We start from the raw sequence: 15,421 nt of genomic DNA, 5'->3' as shown, positions 1-15,421 counted from the left end.
GTGCAGATCTTCCATATCCAATATGGCAGATGCACTGACATGTAACAGCAACGAGCCGCCCCTCTCTCTGCGGGTCTACGTATGTATGTCTCTGGTCTAGCCTTCATATCTGCGTCACCTGCGCAATTTTTTTTTACATTTTAAAAGTTCAAACTTCAAAGGCATTATGTTTACGGTTATATATGATCACGAAAATCAACAATCATCCCTTTACAGAAACTGGTAGCAGCTTTAAATATGACTAAGACAATAATGTCTATTTGACTTTAATCAACTCTGCAGTGTCTCTATCACAGGAATAAAGATAAAGTCCAGCATAGAGCGGCTGAGTGAATGTGGTCTGGACTCTGTGGAGGAGAGTCATGGTTTCAGAGATGCTGTAGAAAGACAGAATACCTGCTCTGTGATCCAGGTACACTCCTACTCTGGAGGACCGAGGACCTGAGAGGACAGTGTGGACCGTGTTGTGCCAAAATTAGCAACTGTTTGTGTAACAATACAATGCCCAAGATTTGTCATTAGATCCAAACCCACATTCATTGAGGCTCCCTGCTTTGCTGATATTCTTGTATGTGACTGCTACTAAAACTCCTCTCCCTCTCCACTCCACCTCCCAGTAACAACATCCAGTCAGACTCTCTCTACTCAGGACATGAGAATAATCAGTGAATCTGTCTGGATGATCAGAATAAAACTGTTGTTGTTTCATTCTTGTTACCTTTCTGTTCCCCTCAGATAATAACAGATATCTGTGTGCTGTGTTTGGATCCAGTGTGATTTCAAGTGAATATTTTAAGAATCCAGCTCTGGTCTTTGGCTCTGATGGTGACAGTAAAACATCCTCTTCAGTGACTGTCAGTGAGATGTTTGTCCATTCCTCTCTCAGGATGTCCTGTAGTTTGTCTCTGGTCTCTGACACAGCTGCTGTCACATCCTCAAAGTACCTCAGAGGACCAATATTGATGCTGGATGAGTGTGTAGACTCACTGAGTGCTGACAGACTCCTGCCAAATGGCAGTTATACCTTTAAATCCCAAGGTGCTGCCAAATGGCAGCTGTGAATTGTGTCATGCAAATGAGGCCAGCACAACTAGACACTAGACGACCCCCTTTCATTTGTAAATGCAGCCATTACCTGCCAGACCTGGAGGTTCAAGCACAGACCTTAGGGGGAGGGGTATCCTTGAGCAGAGCCTAGAAGTCTGAAATGCCTGAGACATCTCTCCTGAGTAGGGACTAGAAGGGGCTTTCAAAATGCACTGTATTGTTTCACTCATCACATTTACTGTATCATATAAACTTTTGACCATTTCATACATTTTTACATGCCCTTTATTCAGCATCGGTCAACAAGACAAAGTAGGCTTCCCATTGCCATGTACTGTAAGGAAATTCTAACTGTAAATATCTGTAAAACTATTATAAATCATTTGTGTTCCGTAGTCCATACACAAATGCCCTTGTGTAAAGCTGCCATTAACTTTAGAGTCTAAGTTTTTATTTGATAGTGTTTTGGCTTATTTTCAAATAATATTAATTTATTTTTTTATTTTGAAGTGTTGAACTGCCATACTTAGAACTTAGATTGTTGTTATGTTATGTTTTTTAGGAATACTTTATCTCAGTATTGATGGACAGTTGTATACGACTATAAAAGGACTGAAGACGACCAAAATATTTATCCAGCACATTTTTATTGGTATATTTGTTACAGATTGTCTGAACACATCTGGCACTGCCACAACATCTCCTTTCTGCATTTTCCACATGTCAACTTGTTGCAATAAACACAACGCTTAGTGGCATGGTTATTCTTGCAGCAACACTTCACCTGGCACAATGCCCTTTTCCCTGTGTCAGGTGAGAGTGGTTGTTGCTGAAGGTTTTCCTTATGCACCTCCTTGGCTGCCATATGAGACTGTGCAAGCTCTCTTGCAAGCTTCACCAAGAAGTCCGTCCGTCTCTCTTTGACCCCAGTGCATGCTTGGTAAAGCACATGTGCATTCAGTGCTGCAATGTCAATCAAGTTGTAAAACACAGCGACTGGCCAACGCCGTGTTCCTGAACGCACAGTGTACTTTCGCACCATCTGGTCCATGACATCCACACCACATTTCAGGCTGTTGTAGTCGGTGACTGTGTTTGGTTTTTCTTTCCGGGTATCCCCAGTCTCCACCACACTGTGCATGCTACTGAGGATGCAGTCTTTCTCTGTTTGGGCGCGTAAATGGTCAGTGTGGCACCAGAGGTTGAAAACACCTGTGTGCTGAATTCCTCATGGTCCAAAGTCTTTTTGGCAGAGTCTGGAAGCTCGTGCCGAACCTTGTTTACTGTGCCAAGGAGTGTGGTCTTCCGGCTGAGCAGTCGTTGTGCTAGTGACAATGATGTAAAAAAATTGTCTGTGGTAACGGTTCTTCCTTTGTCCATAAATGGTTCCATAAGCTTCATCACCACATTTTCTGATAGTTTTTCCCCCGTGGGACGACTGGGGTCTTTGCCAAGATATGGGATGATGTTGCATACATACTTGGATTTCAGGTCACATGCCACCCAGAACTTTATGCCACACTTGTCAGGATTTGTAGCACTGTACTGCAGGAAACAGCAACGGGTCTTAGTTGGAAAAAGTTGCTCATCTATGGTGATGTGCCTTCCTGGGTTGTAAGAGGTAATGCAGTTGGTAACAAAAGACCCCCAAATGTCAGAGACTGCAGCAAACCGATCATTTGCAACTCGTTCATTGCGTGTGTCCTTGTCATCGAAGCGTAGGTGCCGCATGATGTCCTGGAAGCGGTTTCGGGCCATAATCTTGCTGATTGCGGGCACTCCCAGTGTTGCTGACCATACATCATGCACCGCTGGAAGGCGGACAATCCCTCGCAGGATGAGGATTGCAATGAACGCCTTTAGTTCAGGGAGGGCCATGAACCAGTTTCCCTGCTGTGTCTGGCGTGCATGCTGGACAGTCCACTCCTGAATGGTCCGAAGCATTTCCAGAGTGATGAAACAGAGGAAACTCTGTAAGCGACTCGACACCTTTCTTCTGGCCAAAGCAGTTGGCTCTCAGGAAGAACAACTTGAACTCAAACCTGCTGCTGACCTTCTACCACTCATCCATTGAGAGCCTGCTGACGTACTGTATCACAGTATGGTACGGCAGCTGCACTGAGGCAGACAGGGTCAGGCTTTAGAGGGTAGTCAAGACAGCACAAAGAATCGTTGGCTGCCCTCTCCCCTCCCTGATGGACATCTACACCTCCCGCTGCATCAGCAGAGCCAGGAACATCATCAAGGACAGCTCACACCCTGGCTTTGACCTGTTTGACCTGCTGCCCTCTGGCAGGCGCTACAGGTGCATCAAAGCCAGAACAAACAGACTCAGGAACAATTTTACACATTGTTTATTTTCTGTATATCTCTTGATCATATTGATTATACTAGACTATAATATTTTTATAATATTTTTGTTTTCATTTAGAGAGTTTGATTTTCTGTTACATGGCACTGAACAGGAGTGGCCCTCCAATCTCATTGTACATCCTGTATAATGACAATAAAGGCATTCTATTCTATTCTATTCTCTCCATCTGTGGCATAACAATCAATTGGGCTGTGATGCAGAGGCCTTCCGATCTGTTCCTCATGCCACACTGTGCCGTCTTTTGCCGTCTCTGTCAGCCACTCATGTGTCTCCATGCGACCTCTCTTTTCTGGAGGTGGCGAAGTTTCCTCATCTACAGGGTGACCATGTTTGAGATTTGATTAGTGAAATGTTGAAATAATGTGCAATCGCAAAGATATTCGTCTCTTCCTAAAACACAACAAACGGCAAACGAAAATAGGAAATTTAGGAAATCTTACCAGAAGAATTTTCATTCGGAATTTAGCACAAGGGTTATTTCTCGCTCTGCAGTAAGGACATTGAACTGCTCGCTGTTGGTGTGAGACCGCACTATCTTCCTCGGGAGTTTTCACATGTTATTGTGATAACTGTGTATGTGCCGCCCTCTGCTAACGCTGCTGCAGCCTGCGATGTCCTCCATGCTACTACCAGCAGACTCCAAACACAGCACCCACAGGCCCTCTTTCTGATCTCAGGGGACTTTAACCACGTCTCCCTGTCCTCCACTCTCCCCACCTTCACCCAGTATGTCACCTGCCACACCAGGAATACCAACACACTGGATCTACTGTATGCCAACATCAAGGAGGCATACAGCTCATCACCTCTGCCTCCCCTGGGGGGCTCAGATCACAACCTGGTTCATCTCCAGCCTGTGTACAAACCCTTGGTACACAGAGAACCAGTTGTGACACACACAGTGAAGAAATGGTCTGAGGAGACTGAAGAAGCTCTGAGAGACTGCTTTAGCTCCACTGTGTGGGAAGAGCTTTGTGCCCCTCATGGGGAGGACATCGACAGCATCACGGACTGCATCACTGATTACATCAATTTCTGCGTGGAAAACACTGTGCCCACCAGGAGGGTACGGTGTTTTTCAAACAACAAACCCTGGATCAACTCTGAAATAAAGGCTCTCCTGAAGGAGAAGAAGAGAGCCTTTAGATCAGGAAATAAGGAGGAGCTGAGAGCCGTGCAGAAGGATCTGAGAAGGAAAATCAGGGATGGAAAAAACATCTACAGGAAGAAGATGGAGGACCAGCTACAACAGAGCAACATCAGTGGGGTTTGGAGGAGTTTGAACTCAATTTCAGGCCACAAACCAAGCCCTAGGGTTGTGGGAGACTTAGAGTGGGTTAACAACCTGAACCAGTTCTTTAACAGGTTTGACCAGCCACCCACCCCTCCCCCAGCCCAGTCCCCCCTGCTGTCAGCCCCACCATCTTTAATGACTGCCAACCTTTCTTCTTCTTGGGACCTCACACCTCTCAGCTCTCAGCCATCACCCACCCCCTTCACTTCTGAGGACTCCATCTCACAACCCCCATCCCCCACCTCCATCTTGTCCCTCTCAACTCATCATGTGAGGAAGGAGCTACGTAAGATCAAGGTGCGAAAGGCTGATGGTCCAGACGGCATCAGCTCCAGGCTCCTGAGGTGCTGCGCAGATCAGCTGTGTGGCATCATGGGATACATGTTCAACCTGAGCTTGAAGCTGGGGAAAGTACCACAACTGTGGAAGACCTCCTGTGTGGTACCGGTACCAAAGACCAAACATCCAAAGGATCTTAGCAGCTACAGGCCGGTAGCCCTGACATCGCATCTAATGAAGACCCTCGAGAGGCTGGTCCTCAACCATCTACGCCTCATGGTGTCGTCTTCGTTGGACCCGCTGCAGTTCGCCTACCGGCCTGGCATCGGGGTGGATGACGCCATCATCTACCTCCTGCACCGAGCTCTGACCCACCTGGAGAAGCCTGGAAGCACTGTGAGGATCATGTTCTTTGATTTCTCCAGTGCTTTTAACACCATCCAGCCAGGACTTCTGAGAGACAAGCTGGAACTGTCAGGAGTGGACCACCACATCTCCGAGTGGATACTGGACTACCTCACTGACCGCCCACAGTACGTGAGGACACAGGGCTGTGTCTCTGACAGGCTGGTCTGCAGTACGGGGGCCCCACAGGGAACTGTGCTGGCACCGTTCCTCTTCACCCTCTACACTGCAGACTTCTCCATCAACTCCCCACGCTGCCATCTGCAGAAGTTCTCTGACGACTCTGCCATAGTTGGCCTCATCACAGGTGAGGATGACTCAGAGTACAGACAGTGGACTCAGGACTTTGTGGACTGGTGCCAGCGGAACTACCTCCTGATCAACGCCGCTAAAACCAAGGAGCTGGTGGTGGATTTCCGCAGGCGCAGACCCACCACACGGACACCGGTGAACATCCAGGGAGTGGACATTGAGATAGTGGACTCTTATAAGTACCTGGGTGTTCACCTAAACAATAAACTGGACTGGACTCATAACACTGATGCGCTCTACAGGAAGGGTCAGAGCAGACTCTACCTGCTGAGAAGGCTGAGGTCTTTTGGAGTGCAGGGGACACTCCTGAAGACCTTCTATGACTCTGTGGTGGCATCAGCCATCTTCTATGCAGCAGTATGTTGGAGCAGCAGCTTGTCTACAACTGAGAGGAAGAGGATAGACAAGCTCATCAGGAAAGCCAGCTCTGTCCTAGGATGTCCTCTCGACTCAGTGCAGGTGGTGGGAGACAGAAGGACTCTGACCAAAATAACATCACTGATGGACAAGGTCTCCCATCCCATGCATGAAACTGTTGCTGAGCTGGAGAGCTCCTTCAGTGACAGACTGCTGCATCCTAAATGCACAAAGGAGCGTTACCGCAGATCCTTCCTCCCAGCAGCTGTAAGACTTTATAACCATCACTGCTCCCAACAAAAACCACAATAGCCTACACAATGTAGGATAATATATAATAATAATAATAATAATATACTGTAAATAGTCCGGCACATCATGCACATTGTATATAGTGTTATTATTATTAGTAGTATTAAGGTTAATATTGTTTGTTGATTTTATATATATTCTTTTCTTAATAGTGTGAATTATTATATCTTTATTTATATTTATAATAACTGCGGCTGCTGTTACACCCAAATTTCCCCTCTGTGGGACAATAAAGGCTGTTTCTTCTTCTTCTTCTTCTTCTTCTTCTTTCATCTCCATCGGAGTCACAGGGGTTGACATGGTTGAGGATCATGTCCAAAGCTTGCTGTGTGCCGTAAACCTTTGGCATCTCTGCTTCTCAGTCAACAGAGTAGGTGAAATATGTGTTGTGACCTGGCTTTTTATACACCTGGCGACCCTGAGTCATCATTGGTCATCATTGGTAACCCATCCCCACCCCCACACCCATCCCACACACATTCCAATCTACTGGCCCCGTGTACATAACAAAAGGTGGCCTAATGAGATGTAAAACTGCCATTTGGCAGCGCTTGGTAGAAAAAGGAGTAGAGGGAAAATGCTGGTAGTTCTAGTGTTAAGGTACAAATACTTTGCTCCATCCATCCATTCACTTCCGCTTACTGTACTTTAATAGAATTATCAGGTATCTGTACTCAACACTCTAGTATGTGTGTATGTGTGTGTGTGTGTGGGGGGGTCAGCTGCCCGGCATGGGATTGATCGTGTGTGTTTTTGTCTTTTTAAGCAGTAGCTGGCAGGAGGAGGGGATTAAACTGAGCAGAGGTGGACGTCTGCCACAGAATTTAATGATACAAAACAAGAACACAATAAAAAGAATATTGCAACATACAGCATGTTGTGTATGTTTTGGGACTGTCCATAGGCTTTAGTGCTTGAAAAACCAGCTCATCCCCCCAGGTTTCGGCATGTTCGTTTATCGAACAAGAATGACACAAACAAGGAATGAGGAGTCTAATTATTAAATTTAATAAAGCTATTTCAAACAGTTTACAAATTAATCTGGGTCAGGACTGCATGCCACACCCGTGTGAGATGACATGAAGTATTGGCACATTCTAATTCAGCTTACAGTTTAATATAGTCACAGCTTATCAGTCTTGGTTACATCATAATCAGTTATGTTATTTTCCAGACAAATTTCTCAGGGAAGTAAATGTACATTTAGTAAAGACAAACATATACCACGAACCTCATGAAACTTCATAAAAACTAATTTCCTTCATGCTACAGACATATTTCAGTGTAATGTTCATGTGCTTTATCTAAACACACTGTCTGCTGAATCACCTTTATTCACATTATTCACAGGCTGTTTTGAAATTTTCTAACTTAGTGCATCTATTAGCTTATCTCTTAGGTGACTCACTAACAGCATGGGTTCTTCTCCTGTCCCTCCTGCACTTTCCTGCTCTGTGTGTCAAATGTTTAGTTATTTCTCGGCCTTCTTTAGCAGCAACGGTACTTGTAATAAATGTAGTTTGTTTGTAGTTCTGGAGGCCAGGCTCAGTGAACTGGAGACTAGCCAGGCCTCTGTAGTTGGTGAGGACCAAGGTAGCTTAGCCGCCATTAGCATTCCCCCAGCAGCAGGGAAAGCAAGCCAGCTGGATGACTGTGAGGAGGAGGCATAGTTTTAAACACAAGGACCCGGGACACCACCAACCTGTTCACGTGTCTAATCGTTTTTCCCACTCAGCGACACACTCGCTGAGGAACAAATTCTGGTCATTGGTGACTCTATTTAGAGAAACGTAAAGCTACAGCAGGGACCATAGTCAAATGTCTTCCAGGAGCCAGAGCAGGTGAAAATCAAGGAAATTTGAAACTGCTGGCTAAGGCTAAATGTAAATCTGGTAAGATCATAGTTCACATCGGCAGTAATGACACCTGGTTACACCAGTCGGAGGTCACTAGAGTTAACATTGAATCGATGTGTAACTTTGCAAAAACAATGTCTGACTGTACTTTTCTCTCCGCAATCAGACCAGGAGCGACATGTTTAGCTGCATGTTCTGCTTGAATTGCAGGCTGTATGAGTGGTGTCCAAAAAACAACGTGAGCTTTATAGTAATTTTGGAAAAGCTGGTGTTGTTAGGAGAGACGGCATCCATCCCACTTTGGATGGAGCAGCTCTCATTTCTAGAAATCTGGCCAAATTTATTAACCCTCCTAAAACCTGACTACCCAGGGTTGAGACCAAGAAGCACAGTTGCAGTCTTATACGCCTCTCTGCAGCTGCTCTCCTCCTGCCATTCTTCCCAAACCCCATCCCTATGGAGACGGTACCTGCTCACAAGTACCAAAAAAACAAGCCTAAAATAATTTTAAAAAAAAAAGAAAAATAAACAATTTAAGCTTAAAAATTCAAAAACATAAAATAATATAGCATCCTCAACTGCACCAAAGAGTAAAACCGTTACAGTATTTCTGAATCACTAAAACGCTAAACTTCAATCCCAAAACCAAATCCACAGAGGCTTAAACGAATGTCCCAAATCACACACTCTTTTGGCCAAACCGTCGACACAATTTAGGCACTTATACACATCCGGTTCAACTCAATCACTTTCTTATGTAAAACAGCAAACACATTCTCAGTCACTAAACACACTCCACACATGTGTTGCTAAATCTTAAACACCTTCTCAGTCATTTCACACCTGTGTTGAAAAACCAACACTGGCAGCAGAGTGCGAACATAACTCCAACACCGCTGTCATCTCTTACAGCAACTCACAAAGACCTAAGACATGTAGACATAAAAACATCAGGTCTAAAAGAAATGTGACGAGTTGTAGACTGTAGGAATGCTGACGACCCAAATTCAGACAAGCACTGTTTTAATGTATCACATAAAGTACTGCCTGTCTGGAGATTTTAGTATAAAAATACTGTACTGCCTGCACTAGCAGAAGATTTAACTAATATATTCTTTGTGTACTGTACATTTGACTTCATTTGAACCCCTGCTTTACTTATTGCAAGAAATTGTAATGTTTGTCTTGTTTACAGAGAATATTGGAGAATATGGATTAGGTTCTACTCAAACATTTCAGAACCACCCCTCCTGTGAGCTGCGTCATGTAACGCTTCGAAGATGCTGTGATGGAACAGAAAAACATTTCTTTGCTACAAACTCATGACAGCACTACATCAAGTTCTGTACTGACACTAACTGTGGACAAGAACATCTGGGTTTATCCAAACAGAAAGTCATGGACAAATGGAAATGTGCAGATCCTGCTCAGAGAGAAACATTGCCTTCAGAGCTGGTGATGGGGTGCTTTAAGGTGCTGCCAGCGGCAACCTTAAAGGGCATCAGGGAGACGAAGGGAGGAAGACTGAAGACTGTTTCTTGATCCACAACTTCAGGCAGGGGTGACATGGGTTCAGCATATAATAAATTACAGACCCAGCCTGTCAGTTGACAACAGCGACATTAATCTGGAGGAGGAGCTGAACAGTTTCTTTGCCTGTTTAGAGGTACAACAACCAGAGACAGCCATCCAACATCCATCAGCCACATCCTCAGGCTGGAGGAGCAACAAGTGAGGAGTATGCAGGAAGCTGTGAAGCCCAGGAAAGCTGTGAGGCCCGATGGTGTCTCTGGACAGGTACTCAAGGTTTGAGCAACTCAGCTGGCTGGTATTTTTACCAGCATTTTTAACCAGTCCCTGAGTCGGGCTGCTGTCCCTCCCTGCCCGAACTCCTCCATGTTTGTCCCCATCCTCAAGAAGAAAACCATCATTGGGCTGAATGATTACCAGCCAGTATCATTTACACCAGTTATTATAAAGTGCTTTGAAAATCTTGTCCATGCCCACCTCACCTCGTCTTCCCCCCAGGATTGACCTCCACTAGCTTGCCTACAGAACTAACACGTTCACAGTGGACACCATTGCCACAGACCTCCTTTCTGCTCTCTCCCACCTGGAGCATGCAGGGGATTACACTTGGCTGCTCTTGTGGGATGTCATTCAATCTCTGTTCATTGGTGGGGATGGTCTCAATTTTTTGGTTCCTGGAAGTGAAGTTGGAGTACGACCTGAGCTGGAGTATTAACACTGCCAACACTGCCAAAAAAGGCCCAGCAAAGACCTCATTACAAGAGGCTTCTCACCTGAACCAAATTCTGCTGGTGTCTATCTACTGTTGCTCTGTAGAGCATTTTGACTTACTGTCTGTGCGTGTGGTTCAACAGCTACACAGTAATGGACAGAAATATCCATCAGATAAACCAAAACAGAACATTAGATTGGTGGAGTGTGGAGATGCTCTGCCTGACAAATGCAGCTCAGGGCAAATAAACATGTCTCTCCTCCACAATATACAGGCCTGCATCATTTAGTTTTTAGATATAAATGTGTAAGTGATCAAGTGTGATCAAACTTTTCATCTGAAAAATGACATCACTTCAGATACAATCACTGATTTTTATTATACATGTAACCCACTCCCAGGTAAGTACACCTCGCTCTAAGTTTGAGAGGAGCTGAGTATGAGTACAAATGATCATAACATACAAATGTTCAGTTAACTGTAACCTAAGTTAATACATCAACAGGTAACCATTTCACAACAGAAATTACAACCTGGGCCCTTTACAAATCAAAATAATAAAAGAGAACTCCATTGTTCTTAAATTCATGAATTGTTCCTTTAAAACGGTATTGGTTGTGTTGCAACCTTATCTTCCAGTCTTTTCCTCTCTGAGTTAAATAGAGTCAAGGTCAGAACAGATTGAACAGGCAAGTCAGAAAAATATTTTTAAGGTACCAAACATTTGCACGTAATTTATGCGTCTGTATAAAAATTCATATAAAAAAGGCCTCAAGGTAATAAACTGAATAAACAATGCAGAGAGTTCTTTACTGCTCTGCACAGAAAATACTGGCTTGAATATGGGTCACCTTTTCACTCATCTTGTGCAGTGATTTGACTTCTGCTCAGTGTGAGCTCTACCACCAACACACAGGTACAACTCACAGCTGTCTCACATTTTCTGAGCATGAAACCTTTAACCAGAATGAATTCTCATGTGTTTCTTTAACTGTATCCTTGAAGTGAATCTTGTCCCACAGATGTTACAAAGATATGGCTTCTCACCAGTGTGGATTCTTATATGACAATCCAAGGTTGATTTGTGATTGAATCTTTTCCCACAGGTGCCACAAGAATATGGCTTCTCACCAGTGTGATTTCTTACATGACGCTTCAAGTCAATTTTCCGACTGAATCTTTTCCCACAGGTGCCACAGGAATATGGCATCTCACCTGTGTGAATTATCATGTGTGTTTTCAAGTTTATCTTCTGTATGAATTGTTTCCCACAGGTGCCACATGTAAATGGCTTCTCACCTGTGTGAATTTTTACATGACTTTGCAAGTTTGATTTCTCACGGAATCTTTTCCCACAGGTGCTACAGGAATATGGCCTCTCACCGGTGTGAATTTTTGCATGACGCTTCAAGACTGACTTCCGATTGAATGTTTTATGACACATGCCACAAGAATATGGCCTCTCACCAGTGTGAATTCTTGCATGATGTTTCAAGGCTGACTTCCGATCGAATCCTTGATGACACGTGCCACAAGAATGTGGCTTTTCACCAGTGTGAATTTTTGCATGAAGCTCCAAGTCTGAATTCTGACCAATGTTTTTCCCACTGGTGATACAACAATGTGGTTTCTCTCGTGTGTGAACTTTCAGGTGTCTGGTCAGGTGGGATTTATATATGAAAGCTTTTCCACAGGTGTCACATTGTAGAGACTTCTTCCTTGTGTCAGTTTGACTCTGATTCTCTGACACAGGAGTGTTGTCTACTCTCTGACTGTGACTTCTCTTTCTGCGATGTATCCTCTTCTTTACCTCTGCTTCAGAAGAGCTGTGAGAAAGAAGCTGCTCACTGTTTGGTTCTGGTTCACTGTGGTCACTTTCCTCATAAGTAATAGTTACCATAAAGGCATCAGCTTTCTGCTTCAGTCCAAGCTCCTCACCCCCCTGACTGCTACAGAGTTTCTCCTGTTCCTCTTTAATCTGTGGAGGCTCTGGGTGCTCCTGTTCCTCTTTAATCTGTGGAGGCTCTGGGTGCTCCTGTTCCTCTTTAATCTGTGGAGGCTCTGGGTGCTCCTGTTCCTCTTTAATCTGTGGAGGCTCTGGGTACTCCTGGTCCCGAGTGAAGTTCCTCTCCTGGTTACCTCTCCTGGTGAGACCGTCCTCTTCCTCACAATCATGCTTTTGTGGCATGTCTTGAGGAACAAAGAAACACAAAAGCAAGGTTACTAATGCCATAAAACAAAAATACACAAACACAAAAAAAAAAAAAAAAAAAAAAAAAGATGTTGACCCAGTAATTCAACTTATACCAAAGTATTTTTTTTAACACAAGTACTTGTAATTAGGGGTGCGCGATATATATTTTCTGTATCTTAATTGCTGTGTTAATGATGTGAAAGCTGACGTTATCGAGTATGCTACTGACCTGGAAAAACAACAATCAAAACCCCTCTGCTCCAAGCATTCACTACTTTATGCTGTAGTATAGGTTGCTGGGCGTGCGCATTGAGAGTGCCCATACTGTGTGCTAGCACAGCTGCCTAAACAACACACCTAAAGATGGAAACGAGTGAACACACTGCACCAGCCACGCAGTCTACAGCCTTAGATTTAATTCCTAGGCGAGGAGGTTGGATTTGAAAAGACTGACATTGCTCAAAAGACAGCAGTTTGAAGACATTGTAAGAAAGCAGATAGCTCAACAACTAACCTATTCCATCATCAAGTATGAGGAATATGAAAAGTTTCAGGAGCTCGCCCCAAGACAAACCTAAATCAGTACTCTTGTGCTGCATACAGTTGTTCAAACTATTTTACAGTTGAAATGTGATCACATACGATTACCTTTCACAGGTAAGACTGAAGAAAATTTTTTTTTAATTGTATTTCACCATTCTTTTTTTTTTTTTTTTTTTTAAGCCTGTCACGTCTGGCAGATCTTGCAAACAGAACTGTGATCTGAATGCATTGTTGTGCCAAACATATTTGCTATTTCAAGATGAGCTCTATAGGTTCTCTATAGGCTCCTCTTGTTACTGTGTGACCCTTTATTTTATTAGAATTATTTTTAACATGCTATTTAACAAATTGTGCCAGAAATGACAGGCTTAAGAAAGAGAAAAGAAAGAAAAGAGGAAGGGAAAAAAGAAAAAAAAAAAGGGAGAAAAATAGAAAAGTGCAAGTAGGTAAACCAAATAGTTCGTCACTTGTTAAACATAAGATATTGACAATATTTGCAAAATTAAAGATTGTGCGGGGAAAACAAAATAAAAGAAGAAGCATAGTTACACAAACCAACCATTTGTGTTACTATGTGGGTGTATGTGTTTGTGTCATGAAATGTGCTTACCAATGAAGGCAGAAAGCCTCAGCCCCGCCCACCAGAAGCTAGAGGCAGTCAAAGAGAACCCCAGGTAGCCCAGGCCACCAGCAGCCCATCAAGACCTACGAAGACCCGCGGCCACTCATTCTAAAGACAACCGTACACCCCTCCTAGCAGACGGGGGAGGGAGGTCTCAGACGGAGTCTCCGCAGCCAAGGAGCAAGGGCACCAGAGAATCTGAGGCAACGAGAAGCCAGCCAGCCCCCTCCCCCCCCCCCCCCCCCTCCCCCAGCGGCCAGCCCCCCTGCACGGCCGGCAGCAGGGCCCCAGGGCAAAGCTGCGCTGTGAACTAATACAAGTGAATGGACTGAAAAATAATTTTGTTTTCAAAATGTTAGAATGGCCAAATACCACCAAAAACAATTCCTCAGCCTTACCTGTGAAAGGTGACCCCATGTGATCCCGTTTTGACTGTAAAATGAAAAACTACACACAGCACCAGAGTGCAGCATCGCTCTCATGTTATGTTGGCCGCTTTTGTCCCCTCCTCTATAGGGCGAATCCCCCTGGGAGGCTCCTTTATTGATCCCCCCATCCCCCCTTTCTCTCTCTCTTTCTCTCTAGTCTTCCGTAATGAGCGTTTGCTTTTGAAAAAAATTGCCTAAGTTAAATCAGTGTTATTTACACGTTAACTCTTATATTTCACTAGCTTGCACTTCTTTTACGAAAACATTTTAAACAATGAAAAATATCGTTTATTATCGTTATCGACAAAACTACAGAAAAATGTCGAGATATTATTTTTTGTCCATATCGCACACCCCTACGCTGAATTATATAAAACACAACATCAATAACAAAACAATAAAGTGATCACAATTGCGTTTATCTCAACAAAATAAAGGTAACCAAGCTCACGGACTGAAACAGTGGAATGGACTGAATGGACTGAACGTAAGCAGCGATGTGTAAATTATTTAAAGCCGCTTCTCGCCGGTGTGCAGGGCGTGACTGCGAACATTTCCATACCTGTGATGTGTGAGTTTGTGTCGGGATTCCGGCTGATATCCAGCAGTCTGCGCTGACGGTCGATCTCCTCCTCATAATGGCCGACGGTTTTTTGAACCTCTAAGAAGATTTCTTCACAAACAGCAGTGAGTCTCTCCTTGATGAACTCTCTCAGATGCTGAGCTGAACACATCGCTGCTTCAAATCGGGTTTCAACTAACGTGGTAGGATCAGTGGCTTTCTTTGTGTCTCTCCTCTAAATTCAGTACGCTGCTGCAGCTTCCTCACACGGACTGTACGTCCACCGCGGACACGCTTTGCTCCTCCCCCTGCGAAACGTCACCAGTCTCTGCCCGTGTCTGCCAATTGGTGATCAGAGTTTGAAACTGAAGCTACGTGCTTCGAACCCTGGTCTTACAACTCCATAGAACAGGGCTATTCAATTAGCGGCCCGGGGGCCACATCCGGCCCGCGGACCCCCTTTGACTGGCCCACCCCCCGACTGACCCAACGTAAGCTGCAAAAACGCAATCAAATCATATTTGCTGTGAGAGTTTTAAAAATTCCCGCCCTTCCTCTTTTACTTGAACGCACCGCTTCCGGTATCGTAGCAAC

At 44.4% G+C, this 15,421-nt stretch overlaps 1 protein-coding gene and 2 pseudogenes across 1 annotated transcript; all 3 read right to left on the bottom strand.

Moving 5' to 3' along the window:
- Positions 1-256: 256 nt before the first annotated feature.
- LOC115797001 (tripartite motif-containing protein 16-like protein) lies at positions 257-1,220 on the bottom strand (annotated as a pseudogene).
- Positions 1,221-1,708: 488 nt separating this feature from the next.
- LOC115797000 (uncharacterized) lies at positions 1,709-2,995 on the bottom strand (annotated as a pseudogene).
- A 4,422-nt stretch (positions 2,996-7,417) lies between these two features.
- Positions 7,418-15,110, bottom strand: LOC115796899 (zinc finger protein OZF-like). The gene is made up of 2 exons (XM_030753383.1): positions 14,828-15,110; positions 7,418-12,668 (listed from the first exon to the last, which is right to left on the bottom strand). Exons 1-2 carry the CDS (start codon positions 14,997-14,999, stop codon positions 11,437-11,439), a joined length of 1,404 nt encoding a protein of 467 aa, XP_030609243.1. The 5' UTR covers positions 15,000-15,110; the 3' UTR covers positions 7,418-11,436.
- Between the last annotated feature and the right edge of the window lie 311 nt (positions 15,111-15,421).

The sequence above is a fragment of the Archocentrus centrarchus genome, chromosome 18, assembly GCF_007364275.1.
Source record: "Archocentrus centrarchus isolate MPI-CPG fArcCen1 chromosome 18, fArcCen1, whole genome shotgun sequence".
Classification (NCBI taxonomy): Eukaryota; Metazoa; Chordata; class Actinopteri; order Cichliformes; family Cichlidae; genus Archocentrus; species Archocentrus centrarchus.
This window is presented reverse-complemented; position numbering and strand designations above follow the sequence as displayed.

What these genes read in the sequence shown, in the direction of transcription:
- LOC115796899 (XM_030753383.1), bottom strand. Translation starts at nt 14,999, where the DNA reads ATGTGTTCAGCTCAGCATCTGAGAGAGTTCATCAAGGAGAGACTCACT. An exon ending in CACAAACTCACACATCACAG is followed by an intron (nt 12,669 to 14,827) that starts GTATGGAAATGT and finishes TTGTTCCTCAAG; the next exon opens with ACATGCCACAAAAGCATGAT.